Source organism: Monodon monoceros, unplaced genomic scaffold (assembly GCF_005190385.1).
Source record: "Monodon monoceros isolate NGI ecotype Baffin Bay Population unplaced genomic scaffold, NGI_Narwhal_1 Super_Scaffold_18, whole genome shotgun sequence".
NCBI classification, from domain to species: Eukaryota; Metazoa; Chordata; class Mammalia; order Artiodactyla; family Monodontidae; genus Monodon; species Monodon monoceros.
The window spans coordinates 153,955,683-153,971,111 of record NW_021703774.1 but is presented as its reverse complement, the minus strand read 5'-3'; the positions used below and the strand labels follow the sequence as shown (position 1 = coordinate 153,971,111).

The 15,429-nt window shown below is 49.4% G+C and overlaps 1 protein-coding gene across 1 annotated transcript in view; it reads left to right on the top strand.

Annotated features, from left to right (window-relative positions):
* Window positions 1-355: 355 nt before the first annotated feature.
* CUNH1orf94 (chromosome unknown C1orf94 homolog) overlaps window positions 356-15,429 on the top strand; it is a 36,638-nt gene continuing 21,564 nt past the window's right edge. Inside the window, exons 1-2 of the mRNA XM_029227024.1 lie at window positions 356-733; window positions 1,161-1,471. Coding sequence (XP_029082857.1) covers window positions 356-733; window positions 1,161-1,471 — 689 coding nt within the window. The remainder of the gene's footprint in view (window positions 734-1,160; window positions 1,472-15,429) is intronic.

Genomic DNA, 15,429 nt, shown 5'->3' with positions numbered 1-15,429 from the left:
CACACCCCTCTAGGACCTTGAGACTCGGTTTCCTCAAATGTGGAACAGTAATACATAACGGTACTAAATTCAAGGCCGAGCGCTTGGCACATGGTAAGCGCCTGGTCAAAGGGCAGTTAGGGGTGAAATCAGTGATCCCCGGGCAGGGACCGGCAGGCGTCCAGGTGGGTACTGAGGAGCCCGCGGCGGGGCGAGCCGGGGCAAGGTGCCCTTGACCTCTAATGGGGGAAAACGCTCTGGGGTCCTCTGGCCCCCGCCCCCACCCCACCGGAGGGCCTGGGGCACAGAACGAACGCAGGGCGCCCCGCGCACCGAGCCGTTGAGTTTCAAACCCAGCGAGGAATTCCAGCGCTGGATGGGAAGCGGGTGGGAGCCACCGGCACTGCAAATCAGCCCCAGCCCCCCGCGGAGACAGCGCCCTTTTAAGGCTTTGGGACCCTTCCCCGGTCCACCCCGCAGCCCAGGGAAGGGACCGTGGCAGGTGTCTGCTGGGGGCGCCGGGACGGGCGCTGGGCACTCGGGACTGTTCCCGTGGGCAGTGGAACGGCCAGGAGAGGGGGACTGGAGGGGGCGTTGGGGCGAGCAAGGCGGGGCTCGGCCGGGCGGGGGCCGTTGGCCCTCAGTGGGCGCAGGGTCCCTGGGAAGGCCCAGTGAGAAACCGATGGCGGGATCCCGGATCCCGGTGCCTAGCAGTGTGCCAGGCCCTCACCAGATCATCCCCCAGGCTTATCCAGTGATGATGAGCTGAGCCCCGGGCGCTGCCAGGAGTCAGGGGCCGGTGGCAACGGGAGAGTGCCAGGGACTGTGGGGAGAGCCAGCCCTCCCCTTCCAGCTATTCCCAGATGTCATTCTGCCTGCCCAGGGACCTGGCTCCTGAGCTCAGGGGGATTCCACGGTTACTAAGCTACTGTATTTTATTGACTTTTAAATATTTTCTTCTAAGGGAGAAGGGGATGGGGGGCAAAAGTCAAGAAAGAGCAAATAAAAACAAATCAAAATAAGTACCCCCTCCCCAAAAGAAAGCTGTCCTCCATCCATCACTTACACACAAATCGAAGGCCTCTGAGCATAGTCACCTTGCTGGACCAGCAGCTACACAGAACTGACCTCCTGCTGCCCCATCCTCATCTCCCTTTCTGGTGAATGAGGGGTGGTGGTAGACGGTCCCCCGTCTTCGAGCCCTGGGTGGACAAAGGGGCTTCCGAAAAGAGAGGAAGAGGATGGCCAGCGGGAATGGTCTGGCTTCGTCCTCAGCCCTGGTGGCCAAGCGCCCCTCCGCCCTGGGCCCGTTCCCCAGGTACATCTGGATCCACCAGGACACACCCCAAGACAGCTTAGACAAGACTTGCCATGAAATCTGGAAGAGAGTTCAGGGCCTGCCCGAGGCCTTGCAGCCCAGGACCTCCAAGGAGCAGCTCTCTGCCCCCATGGCTGGCACCCCAAGAGACAATGGCCTCAGCTTCCAAGAAGAGTGAGTGTCCCCTTACGTGACCCAAGGGAGGGGGGAGGAGATGAGGTCTAACCCTCTGGGGGAGTGTTTTGACCTGTTGTTCAGTCTGGTTAAACCCTAAAGGCTGTGTACTTTTCCTCCACCCACCATGGTCCTCTGTCCAATAGAGCGTTGACTGGGATGCTGAAGTTACCTGAGTGAAGGGCCAGACCAGGGCTGTATTTCTGCTGCCTCTGTACCAGCCCACTCAGGGGACATTTCTTGTCTAAAGGCATTGGCAACTCCAAGGTAGATCTGAGGACCTTGAAAAACCACCCTAGCCAGGGCTGAAGGCTAGAAGTCCGTGGCTTTCCCCAGAGGCAACTAGAAGATCCTTCTCCCCTGCCGCCCTCAAAGGCTAGGCATTGGCACAGATGAGTCTGATGGTTTTAAACCACATCTGGGATTCCCTAATACAGGGAGCAGCTGTCCCATTCAGCCTGCATAGAAGCCGCTGCGAGAGCGCACATCAAAATATTTACTGGGAAGGCACTGACATATTCAGAGGACATAACAGAAAATTAAAGTGCAGGAAGATGGCTGTAAATAGCCCATTTCCTGGATGGGAAATCCTGTGTCTGGGAAACACAGAGCTAAAAGTTTCTCCACCAGGGCAAAGTTGGGTAGATGTTGTTGGGGACGGATATTAGAAAGGAGACGGAGGAACAGAGAAGACGAAAGGACCTCGTTAGGAAAAGCGAGTAAATCCGGCGAGTTATTAATGCCACCCTTGAGCACTTGTTTACTGCTTTGCATCTTCAAAGTGGGCTGCAAACATTAATTAATCCTCCCAGAGTCCCTATGAGGCAGGTATTCACGTCCCCATTTTACAGATGGATTAAGTGTTAATAATTAAGTGCTAATTAAAGACTAAGTGATAATTAAGTGTTGCCTCTTCCAACACATGCTCCAGCTCAGCTCAGAGATGATCTGGAGTGGGGCAACCCTGCAGGCAATTATGAGCTGAGTCTGGTTTCAGGGATTTCTATGCAAGAGCTAAGAAAGGCAAAGCGTAACTGCTCCCCAGTTCTGCACTCCATGCTGACCCTTTTTGGGCTTATTTACTTGCTACACATGAAGGCGAAAGGCACTTTGGCTGTTATTGCCTCCCCTGCCCCCTGCTCAGCAGTGCACGGCTGAGACGGGAATGGCCTGTCTACAGCCAAAATCCTGCTGTCCTGCCCTCCGGTGGCACGTGGCACTGAGACCCTCTCCACTGCCCACTGCCATCTGCTCTGGAACAGGGCCTTGGAGGGGGCCTGTGGGGCTCTGCTCAGCTCTCAATGGCCAAGGAGCTGATTGGCCACTTTGTGGACCAAGGGTCAGTGGCAATTTCCAGTAGATTGCACCCTCTCTGCCAGGTCACACGGAGTTAATGGAAACAGACTCTACTTCCAGTCTGCACTTGGCCGAAAACTGAACTGGCACACCTTTGGCCAGTCGCTTAACTCCATTTGGCCTTAATTTTCTCATCTGCAAATGGAGGATGATATGCCCTGCCTTGTCCATCTCAGAGTTGATAATGAGGATCGAATATAATGGGGACAGGAAACTGAAAGCTACATTATTCCAGTGAGGCTGTCCCTAAATGCAATTCTCAGGATTCAGGGGTTTTGGTTGCTGTTTTTGTTGCCTTCAATCTGGGGTTTTCACATGATGCTCATAGACCTTAGGGTGCTTCAGGGGCAACCTGGAGTCAAGTGTCCTGGTTGCTGGGTCCCGATCCCCACATCAGCCAGAGCTGTTCCGCTTTTATGGGTTTTTACTTACTGAAGTTCTGAGTAAAGGCTGCATTTGAAAAAAGGGTTCTGCCATGAGAAAAGAGCTAGGAAACCATTGCCTTAGATGAATAAACGATATCATAATCGTGCAGATATCAACCAAGTAGAGCACAGTGAGCTGTTCTTGAAATAAAGGCAGCTGCAATGGTGGAATCAGATAACTCTGGTTGTAGATCGCATTTCAGCCCTGTGCCAGCTGTGGGATTTGTTTAATTAATGTGAGCTTCAGTTTCCTCATCTGCCAAGTGGAGATGATTACTATGCATTTCGTCGGGTTGTTGGGACAATTAAATGGGATATTTAAACATTCCCGGTAATAACTAGGATTTGTAAAAATTCCGTGTAATAATGGTGATGAGGATTTCCTTAAGCCCTACAATTATTGCATGAAGTGGGTGCTATCTTAAACTCCCCCTCTTTTCACTGTTCGTTATGCAAATGTGCAAACACATAAAATAGTATAATGAACGTCTGTCAATCAGCTTCATTAATTATTGACTTTGGGCCATTCTTATTTCAATTCCTCCCTCCCCTATTTTTCAATCAGATCCTTTTTACAGGTGAGGTAACAGGTTTGGTGGGGTTCATTTCTTTGTCCGAGGTCCTACAGTTAGGAAGTGGTGGAGTTTCAGGAAACAAACCCAGGACCATCTTAACCACTACGTGATAGGGTTAGCTGCCTTCTCCTAGAAATTAAAGCATCTTTTTGGAGACTCAAAATATTCAGCAGTCCCATGTTCTGAGTGATCACACATAGATAACAGATTTCAAATCCGGGGAGCTGTCCAGCATATATGTGGATGGCTTCAGGCCCACAAGATAACCTCTCAGCTAATCTGCCTACTGTTTAATTTTGTAAACCCAGTTTGGGTTTTGGAGATGCTAACTGCTGTCAGGGCAGGTAGATAAGTAAGCTCTAGAACACTTGTTAGCCAGATTTTTTTTGCTTTTTTTTTTTTTACTTTGTCCCCGTATATCATAGAAACCCAGACATTTCAAGTTTGAAAGGGATCTTGAAGGCTATCTTCTGCTGCTTGAATCCCTTCCTCGACATCCTTGCCAAGTGGTTATCCACTTGTACACTTTCTTAGACGCAGAGCTCACTACTTCCTAAGGTAGCTCCTTCCTTGGCTATGAACCCTGACTGTCAAAAAACCATTTTCTTCCTGTGCTGAAATCTGTCTCTATCAAACTAAGAGCCATTGATCTGGAGTCTGCCCTTAGGGCTCCAAACCAAATCTATCCCCGCCTTCCTCTCAATAACCCTTTAGATATTAAAAGATGGCAACAACACTCCTCCTAGGATTTCTTGTTTTCACAAGCTAAGTATCTCTGTTTTTCTAAGTTTCCCTTCGTGTACCAACTTGGTCAGTTTCTTGCCCACACTGCTGGTCCCTGGGGCAGTGCAGCAACCAGAACCAAGTACAGTAATCCAGGTGTGATCCAATCCAAGCAGGTTGGATACTCCCCATCTATACTCTGTATTCCTGTTAATGGCAGTTAACACCACATTCACTTTTCGCCACAAGCCAACTTCAGCCTATGGACACATTTTGAGTTCATTCATTCATTCATTCATTCACTTATTCATTCAACAAGTATTTACTAAGCATCTACTATGTGCCTGGCTCTGTGCTAAGAGCTAGTGGGATAGAGCTGTAAACCAGATGAGATCCTGCCTTCCTAGAGCTTACATTCAAGTAGGGGAGAGAAACAGAAAATAAGTAAATAAAAGAGTATGATCACTGTAGAATGGGAAAAGAACTGGTATTCTAGTTGGAAGAAACCAATAATAAACACATAAAAATAAACCAAATAATTTCAGCTAGCAGAGAGTGCTCTGATGGAAATAAAACTGACTAAAGTACTAGGGGGACCTCCTTTAGACAGGGTGGTCAGGGAAGGACTCTCTGAGTAGAGGCGGTCATTTGAGCTGAGACCTGGATGCCAAGAAAGAGCCAGTCAGGTGAAGATCTAAGGAAAGATGTCCAGGCGGAAAGGAGAAAAACCACAGAGACTCTGAGATGCGAATGGGCTTGGAGAGGGACAACGCGGCTGGGGTGTGGTGAGTGATGCGACGTGGCACAGGGTGACACCAGAGACAGTCAGGCAAGGTCTCAGAAGGCCTGGAGGACCACAGTAGGCAGTTCACATTTGATTCTCCATGCTATGGGAGACCTTTGGAGGTTTTTAGGTAGGGGGTGTAACACGATCACATTCACTAGGTTTTAAAGATGTCTCCAGCTGCTGTGTGGAGATGGTTTGTTAGACAGGTGAGAGAGCAAGTTGGGAGACCTCTGGGAAGATGCTACAATAGTCCAGATGAGCACGATGGTGATGATGGCCAGACCAGAGTGATTGCAGTGAAAATGGAAAAAGTGGGGGATTCAGCGTGTATTTTTTTTTTAAGTCAGGAGATGTCACATTAAAGTCTCATTTTTTTAAAAAACATTATTACTTATTTATTTTATTTATTTATTTTTGGTTGCGTCGGGTCTTAGTTGCAGCACGCGGACTCTCTAGTTGAGGCGCGCGAGCTCAGTAGTTGTGGTGCATGGGCTTAGTTGCCCTGCAGCATGTGGAATCCTAGTTCCCTCACCAGGGATCGAACCCACGTCCCCTGCATTGGAAGGCGGATTCTTTACCACTGGACCACCAGGGAGGTTCCTCGGCGTGTATTTTGAGAGGAGTCAAAAGAGCCTGCAGATGGTTTGGGGCACACAGATAGCGACATCACAGCTGAATTGAGGTTTTTGGCTTGAGCACTAATTGGACGGTGGTGCATTTGTTGAGGTGGGGAAGAAATGGGGAGAAATGGGCTATGGGAGAGAAATCAGTAGTTCTGTCTAGTGTCAATTAAACTCCAGACCCTTGTTCAGTTATCTTTTAATTAGTCTAAATTTGGGCTGAGAGAATTGTCGAAAGCCACTTACTGACTCACATTCTAGGATTACCTATTCATTCAATCCCCCTGTTGCTAAAACTTCACAGCCTTAGAATGGGGGTTTTGGATTTGCTGTTGACTCCATTGCCCTGACTGTGAAATGGCATTTGTTCATTCCCTCATTTATGGATTCATTCAACAAGCATTCACAGTTGCCTTCTGGGTGGCAGGCCCTGTGCTGGGTCCCAGGGATACAGAGATAAGTAGGACAGAAGCCCATCTCTCTGAGAGCTCCCAGTCTAGTGGGTGGGACAGACACAGGTCCATGTGACAGCAATGATGTTCAACAAATATTTATTGTGCATGCCTGACAAAGTGTGAAAGCAATACAGTGGTGAAAAAGATGGGGACAGTCTCTGAGCTCCTACCTGGACCTTCAGTGTCTTGAGGAGGGCAGATCACGCATATTAGGATAAAAGTCGGGAAGAAGTGCCAGTGCTGTGGGAGCACAACGAGGGGACACGTGACCTGGGCTTGGAGCTCAGGGAAGGCTTTCTGGAGGAGGCTGGGGGAGGCGAGCTGGAAGGTCATCCTGAGCCAGACCCAAGTAGGAGGATAAGTCTACAGAAAGAAAGGAAATCTATTTAAGCATTTAAAAAACAGAAATGATTTCCCGACTGGCAGCCTTCTGAGGCATTATCGGTAGCATGAAGGGAGAAGGCTGTTTTGCACTTGCTCCAGTAAATTTTCACTGTTTGCACCCATCGGCCAGCCCTCCAGGCAGGAGACACTGGGACTTGAACCCAACGTGCTGCCTTGTTTGAACTGTTCTCCCAACAAACCAGTCCTTTGTTGCTACAGTTATTAAAACAGTAAGAGAGCCACCTTTCCGCTCTCATCCACCCCCACGCGGTTTCCTATCATCCCAGGGAGCTTCCCGTCCTTCCCTGCGCTTACAGGACTCTTTCTGCAGGCTTTCTTCTCAAGACCCAGCTCAGGAAAAAGGGGACGAATCCTGCTTTTTTGGAAAAGTTGCTTGGACTACATCCCCACTTTTATTTATTAAAAAATTTAGTTTTTAAAAAACTTGAAACCTAGTGATGGGAGTGATGAAGACAAGACCCACACGTGGAAACTCGGACTGATGCCCTAGAGCAGAAGCCAGTTCTGGAGACCCTTGGAGTCTAATGCTCACTCCAGGCTAGCATTTGCTCCCCTGGGAGGGGTCAAACCCCTCTTTGAGAATCTGAGGGAAGCTACCATACACCCTTTTGCCTGAAACACATCCTCACATCCCTTGACATTTTAGAATGTCAGAAAACCCCAGGCCCCGGGTTGGAATGCTTTTCTCATGGACACTTAAGTGTCCCCTTCCCTTAAGCTTCCCAGAGCTGGGTCTCAGCAACTACTATGACCCCAATCACATTGACATCAATGTGTCCTCCATCCCGGTTGTCAAGTGAATTAGTGCACAAATAGTGCTGCAGACAGAGGTTCAAGGCCCTTGACCCTTCTCTCCTCCAGTCTCCTCACACATCTGTCAGTCGCCTTCATGATGGTTTTTGATTCCCTGCTTCCTTGCAGGTCTCTCTTCTGCCATTTTCAGATCGTCTCCTCTTACTGTGCCTGGTTCCTTTCCCTCTTGGGTGTCCTTCGCCCTTTACCAGCTTCATCTCCCTGAAACACAACAACAGCACTGCCCAGGCATCTTCCACGGCTTCCTCATTGTCTTCTGAACCCCCTGACCTGGTCTTGAAAGAGTCTCTGCAGTTGGCCCTACCTACATCTCTAGGTGCACACCTGGCTGCTTTTCTCCAGACCCTCTGTAAACCAAGATGCGCCACAAGCAGGTGCACATTTCCTTACCTTTGCTCAGGTTATTTCACTACCAGGAATGCCTTTCTTCCACCTCTCTCTGTCTACTGAAATCTTCCCCATCCTTAAAGACCTGGAATTAGTGTATCATTCTGTAAATTTTTCACTGCTCACCCCATTTAACATTTCTCCTTCCTCCCTCTTCCACGTTCCTTTTTTAAAATTTAAATAAACAATTATATCCCCTCTCTTTCCTAAGAGTTTAAAGGTGGCTCAGATAACAATAAAATAAGGAGTATCCCAGTATACTTCCTAGCTGTCACCAAGTTGCTCAAACTTTCTGTGCCCCATTCTCCTCACCTGAAATATGGAAAAAGTCATAGTGACCAGCCTGAAGGACTATTGTGGAGGTTAATGAAAGAATGTGTGCAAAGTTCATACAGCAGCTGGCAGAAAATAAGGACTTCAAGTTCATCATCTTCGCCATCACCCTATTATCATTACTATCGAGGACAAAATGACAAGGGTTAAGTAATCAAGAATGGTATGGGGAGAGGAGACTTATATACCAGAAAAGCTAAGCTAAGGAAAAGTATTCAGTGGAGGCCAGCATGTTGCTTTGAGACTCTAGGCAGCTGGGGCAAAAAGTGGGAATATACTAGTTAGTTTCTGTAACTCATATCATCTAAGAAGAGAAAGCAGAAGAGGTCATCAGGAGAGATAAATCCTTCCTTAGCTCTGAGGACCCAATGGTAGGGGTCTTTATAGGTGGGTAATAGAAGGGAAGAGTCAGTCTATAACCAGCTCTTGTGTTGACCGTTGGCCAGAGGGGAGGACACAAAGTCCCAGTGGGATGTGTCAACGCCGCTCTGGCATAGGGTTTCTGATGAGGTGGTCATCTGGCGTGTATTGTACACTGCCGGTGGCGACAGTCTTTCTTCCCCCACCTGACCACGGCTTCTTAAGGGCAAGGGCTATGTCTTACTCACCATTGTCTCCCCAGCGCCCAGCCGAGTTCCTGGCACTCAGTGGCAATGCAGTGTGTATGAATGAATGAGTAAGTGAATGATGGATGAACCATAAAAATGCCACTGCAAGGAGAGTGAGGTCCAGAGGTTGCCAGGATCCAAACCAGACGTCACAATCATCAGAGGAAGCATCAAGTGACGTAGGGACGGGATATCAGGAAGCCAAGACATTGCAAGGTCTTTTCCTCCTTCTGCCTTAAGCTTAAGAAGGCAACTAACATTTTCTTGAGCACCTAATATGTGCCAGGCTCTGTATTTCAATTTTCTGTTTATCACATTGTCTTAGCAACCCTTCCCAATTGATGGTCAATATTATTCCCATTTTACAGATGAGGAAGCTGGGGCTCAGAGAAGTTAGGCAACTTGCCCAGAGTCATCCAGCTTGGAGGGGGCAGAACAAGGATAGGGACCTGGTGAAGCTTTAAGACCAGAGCTCTTTCCCTACCCCAGGAGCCATTCAGAATAGCCCTTCCTCCTTTTGCTTAATACCGGGAGCCATGAGCAGTGAAGGGAAGATGAATCATGATTAACATCCTACGTCCCGTGTCCCCCTTTTTAATTTAATTTTATGGTTTTGGGAGCCGTGTCACAGGTTGTAGGAGCCTGCAGAGATGGGCCACCGGTGGTTTGGTTTAATCCCTTTTTTAATATCTTTGTTGCAATGTTCTTTCCAATTCAGCTCCCAAGTCACATTTAAAAAATACCTCTTCCTTAGGGTAAGCCTCCTCTTATTAAACAGATTCAAATGAAAAGTTTTCAAGATAATTTGAACAATAAAAATCACTCTGTAGCTCCCAACCGAAGCTCCTTTATTGCTGTATTTATTCCTCAGTATTTCTTGTCTCATTCCCCAGCTCACTGAATCCTTCATCCCCCCAGACCTTCCAGTCCGAGGCTCAACCCCTGCCTGCCTCTGTGTACTCCTTTCTCTCCCCTCCAGACAGTTGGAGGGTCAGGGAGGGGTCAGAGTGGGAGGTCTCACTTCCACCTGCCAATCTGTCTTAGAAGACTGTCCCCGCTGCCCTGAGGGACAGGCGGGGGTGGGGAGGGGAGCTGAAGTGTCTGAAGGGAAATTCACACCTGGATGTGTGTCCTCAAGTGCATCATTTGTACCAGAACTGCAGGCCTTGGGGCAGAGGGTGGAGGAGGGATCCTGGCTTAGAATGCAGATGTCTGGGCCCCATTTTTGACCAACTGAACTGCCATTTCCCCAGGAGTGCCCAGGGAATCGGCATTTGAAACAAGCACCACAGGGGATTCCTGTGCATATTTGTAGGAAGTTCTCTGATACTTTGGGGGTCAAAGATGATGGAACCTTAGGCTTCAAAGGGATACCGCTTTGAGAAAGAGGTGTTCCAAAAAAAGCATGAAGGAAGGAGATCGACCGTTTTTGTGCTCTAAGAGGATGCCAGGGACATTGTAAAAATGGACTCTACTCTGTGTGAAGGCCTTCGCTAAGAAATGAGATGAACTTCTAGCCCAGGCGTGGCATTCGGGCAGCTGAGGGATTTCAGTGTCCTCTCCCTTAACCCCGGGCGATGTCAGCATCCCCACGGTGCAGGTGACCGCAGTTTCAGCCACTTCCCGGCTTCCCACCCCCAGCCGGCCAGGCCCTGGGCTGCGAAGGGTCAGCGGGCCTCTGGGCACCGCACATCTCTCCGTCAGAGCCGCTAACATTTGCATAGCGCCCGTTACAGTTTACCAAGCGCTTTCACATTCATCATCTCACTTAATCCTCACGCAGCCTGGAAAGCGGAGGAGGGAGGGGGTGGGAATCAGAGTTTTCTGAAGGCCCGCTGCCCACCACACCCCCACCAGAGAAGGGCCAGCAGGTGGAACTCAGTGGCTTTCCAGGTACCTTTGGGACACAGGTGCACAGTCGCCTGGGATGGCGACTGAACCTGCAGTTTCTCTCAAATGCCCCTCCCCCCTCCCCCCCCAGACTGAAAACAGTTGGCCCAGTCCCCTCAGGCTGTGAGATAGGGGAAGCCGCCCTCCTTCCCCCTTTCTTTCTTCCCGCTGGGTTTCTACAAAGCTATGGCGGTGGTGTGTGCCTGGGTGTATGTGCACGGTTGTGAGGTGTGTGGGCATGGCTGTGGTGTGTTTGCGTGTGTGGGTGTGTGCACGTCTGTGGTATGTGTGTGGGCATGGTTGTAGCATGTGTGTGTGTGTGCATGGCTGTGGTGTGTACGTGGTTGTGTGTGTGTGCACACAGGTGTGTGTGGTTGTAGCACAGCTGTGTGCCTGGGTGTGTGTATGTGCATTGGTGTGTGTGTGTACATGGCTGTGCTTTATGTGTGTATGCATATGCGTAAGTGTGTATGTGTGCACAGCTGTGGTATGGGGGTGTGTGTGCACATATGGATTGGGATATGTGCATGTGCATGTACGTGACTGCTGTGTGTGCACACATATGTTGGCGTGTATGTGTGTGCATGGTATGGTGTGTATACCCAGGGCAGTTCAGTGAATCCTAGCTCTGGAGGAGAGGAAAGATGAAGACACCAGGTAGCTTTGACAGAGGTGGCTGTATCCCTTCCCTCCACATTGGGCAGGGACCATCCTGGGTGCTGTGACATAAGCTCCAGGGGCATTGAAGATGGGTCCCTGTTCCCCAAGCAGACAGGAAGACCCAGAAATGTCCACCAGCCTTGGTCAAGTGAGGATGGGGGTCAATCGGGGGATGATGACTTTAGCTTCTTCATTTAAAAACTGTAATCACTGTATCTCTCTGTGCCCGTTAGCTTTTGATAAACAATAGTCCTTTGGTATCTACAGGGGATTGGTTTCAGAATGCCCATGGATATCAAAATCTGCGGATGCTCAAGTCCCTTACACAAAATGGCGTCGTATTTGCATATAACCTACACACATCCTCCCGTATACTTTAAATCATCTCCTGATCACTTATAATACCTCATACAATGTAAATGCCATGTAAAGAGTTGTACAACACAATGTAAATGCTATGTAAGTAGTTACCAGTGTGCAGCAAATTCAAGTTTTGCTTTCTGGAACTTTCTGGAATTTTTTTCCCAGTATTTTCCATCCACAGTCGGTTGAAGCCACCAGTGTTGAAGCTTTGAATACGAAGGGCCGACTGTGTAACAAACCACATCAAAGTTTAGCAGCTCAGCACCACAGCTTCCTACTTAGCTCCCACTTCCGTAGTTGAGCAGTCTGGGCTGGGTTCCGCTGGGTGGTTCTTCTGGGAGAGGCTTGGGTGGGCTTAGCGGGACGTGCCTCGTGCCCACCCACACATCTGCAGTGTCTGTCGTCACCCAGGTCTGGCTAGTCAGCTGAGGACCTTGAGGTTTTTCTCCACGGGATGTGTCATCCTCCAGCAGACTTTCCTGGGTTCGTCTATGTGGAGGTTGCTGAGTCCCAAGAGAAACAAGAGGTTAAGCCCTAATGCCCAAGCACTTTCCAAATCTCTGCTTTGTTACTGAACCAAGGTGCGTGGGAACTACCATAGGGTCAAAACTGTAATTGGTCCTCACACCACCCCACTGGGGCTGTTGTGGGAATTAAAATGAGAGTTTTGCATGGGGAGCATTTTGCACAGTGCCTAGCTGGTTAGTTCATTCTCCGTAGATGCTCATCCTTCTGACTTTGTGAACTAGAACCTGAGGTTTAGACATATTAGACAGCTTGCTTGAGGGCTGGCCTCCATTAAGCAGTGGGAATCCAGTTTCTGCCTCCTTGCAGGCGCTGATCTTTTTAGCCGCTCTGCTCTGCTGCCCCACCCACGCAGACACGTGAAGTCGGCCTCACCCCCAGCCAGGAGGTCAGTCTCCCGATGGAGCCAGAGCCCTTCCCTTGCTTCGGTCTTCAACTACCCATGTTGCCTGGGCACCAGGCCTGGGTACCGTGTTTGTCATCAATCTGAAATGCCATAGTGGGAAGAAAATAGTTGTTTTGGTGTCCTCTTCCAGCACTAACAATTTTCTGCTTGCATTTTTCTGTTGTTTGGCTCAGATGAATAGCAGTTTTCATCTTTGCTCTGTGTTATCATGAACACAGAACTGCTGTCGGGGAGTTAACAGCATGCTTGCTTAGTCATTATTCTGGGAAGGGGTGCCAGCTAGTCAATAGCCTTTATTTTTATACGACTCTATACACTGCAAATGCAGAAATGATGTGTGGTGCCCGTGTACAGAGTCGTCATCAGACACCTATCATTTCTGGAGGTGGGCAAAGCAGAGGTAGTGGCAGCAGCTGGAGCCCCAGCACCAATTCTGACTAGCTTCCTTTGTCAGCGCCCGGGAGTTGGGTTAACGGCCCTGAATGATTCACTGTGATAGAGTCTGTGGCAGATTTTATGCTTTTTACCAACTCAAAGCAGAAAGCAAATAGCACGGGAGAGGTGCCAGCATCGGCAAAACTTCTTAAGAAGAGAGGAAAAAAGATAGATACCAGGAAATGCAGGCGGGCAGGCTCGATGTGGAACCCAGCAAAGTTGTTGGGAGAGGGAAAAATCTGTGAGCCCCAAAGTGGTCGCTAAGAGTTGGGCGGGGTCTGTGTGGGTTCTGCTGTGGGACTGACTTAAAGGGGTTGAGAGTTCTTAGGACCTTGCCAAGAAGGCTGGTCAGTGCCATCCGGTCAGCTCACAGGGGTGCCAGGCCCAAGGTGGGACATGAGATGGAAGGCCAGAAATAGAATCAAATCCAGGCAGGTTGCAACCATTGAAGGAGTTGGGCAGTCTTTGGCCATACAACTCTTGATTTCAAGAGTTTCAAGAAATGGACAAGGGTAAAGACAAGTTCGTGGGCCAGTTTATTCATTTATTCAACAAATCCTTACTGAGCTGGAGGTATGTGCCCAACACTGCTCGAGGTCCTGAGGCCTCCATGGTGAACAAGATGCAGTCCCTGCCCTCAGGGAGGATGAGTTGTTGTAGGGAGTAAAGACATAAAAAAGTACTATATGATGGTGATAAACACTAGGAAGAAAATAAACAGATTGATGGAGCATAGAGTGCCTAGTAAGAGTCAGTCAAGGGATGACCTAGCATCCAAAGGAGGTGCAAAGGCCCTGGGGTTGGAATGAACTTGACATGCCAAGGCATATTTATAAGACCAGAGTGGCCGGAAGAAGAGGAGTCAAAGCAGAAGGGGGTAACAGGGCCACTTTGTGGGGTGCCCTGGGGGGTCAGAAAGGAGTTTGGATTTTTAGTCTATGTGTAGTGAGAATTCACATAAGGGTTTAAGTGGGGCAATGGTTTGATCTAAGTTCTAAGAATGTCTTAGCTCTGCAGGCATGCAGTTTTCTAGAACAGAAAAGAGCAAACGAATCTTGTTTTCTTGGGGGTGGAGAGGGCAGTTAGGGGAGACCCTTGCTCAGAGACTTGTAATTGTGTGCTGAATCTTGATTGCAGCAAGGTATTTGATAAAGGCTGTTTTGGAGAAGTGGAGATGGGATGATAGTAACTGGATTGATTTATTCCCCCAAAGTGTTGATCCAGGATTACTGTCAGACTGCGGGGGGAGGGTTTCCAGCAATGTGCCTAAGGCTCAGCCCTGGACTCCCTCCCCTTCAACATTTCTATCCATAAATTGGTGGGGGACCCAGAAGGCGTGCTCATGAGACATGCAGCTGACACAGAGCTGTCAGGGACAGCTAATGCCATGGATGACAGGCTCAGGATTCACCGTGATGATCCTCCACAAGCTGGAGTGATGGGATGATCCTAGCAATATCCCTGATTGCATTCAGATTGGGGAACAAAGCCCAGCCACGGAACAGGGGCCGGTGGACCTCACTGGAGAACCATCCCTGGAGAAGAAGCCGGGTTGGGGTAGGAGGAGGTCAGGAAGTCAGCAGGACCTGGCAGCATCCTCACACCAGTCTCTTCACTTTCTCAGCGACAAGGTCCTTCGCCTCTTTCAGGCTCACTTTTCCCATCTGTAAAGTGAGAATGATATTGTCTATTGCCCAGGGACGTGGAGAGGATTAAATGCAAGCATATATATGGATGCCTAGCTTCCAGTCTGGCCTGTAGTGGATTCATGGCAGATGCAAAGGAACTAGGAGTTTGTAGAGGCTGTCTCGGGGAGGGCCGGGTGCTCCTGGCCAGCCTTTCAGGGACACATGGGGGACCCACAGCCAGGGTGGGCCCCTCTGTTCTTAGCACTGCCCTGCCCCTTCTGGGAATGCCAGCTTCCTAAGAGGCCCATTGACCCCCATGATGTGTCCAGAGGAGAATGACCGGGGAATATGAACAGGGGTTCACACTCAGCCCCTGCTGGGTCCTCTCTGCCAGCCTGGCTCCCGGGTGGGGGAGGAGTAGGAGTATCCTCTCAGGTGCAGAGAAGGGACTGCCTGTGGGATGGCTTTTGGTACAGGGACCTCGGGCCCTGTGGGTCTTTTAAAAGCTGCTTTGACTTCTCCTTGGAGCTGATACTTTAAAGGATTCAGTGGTGAGACTTTTGT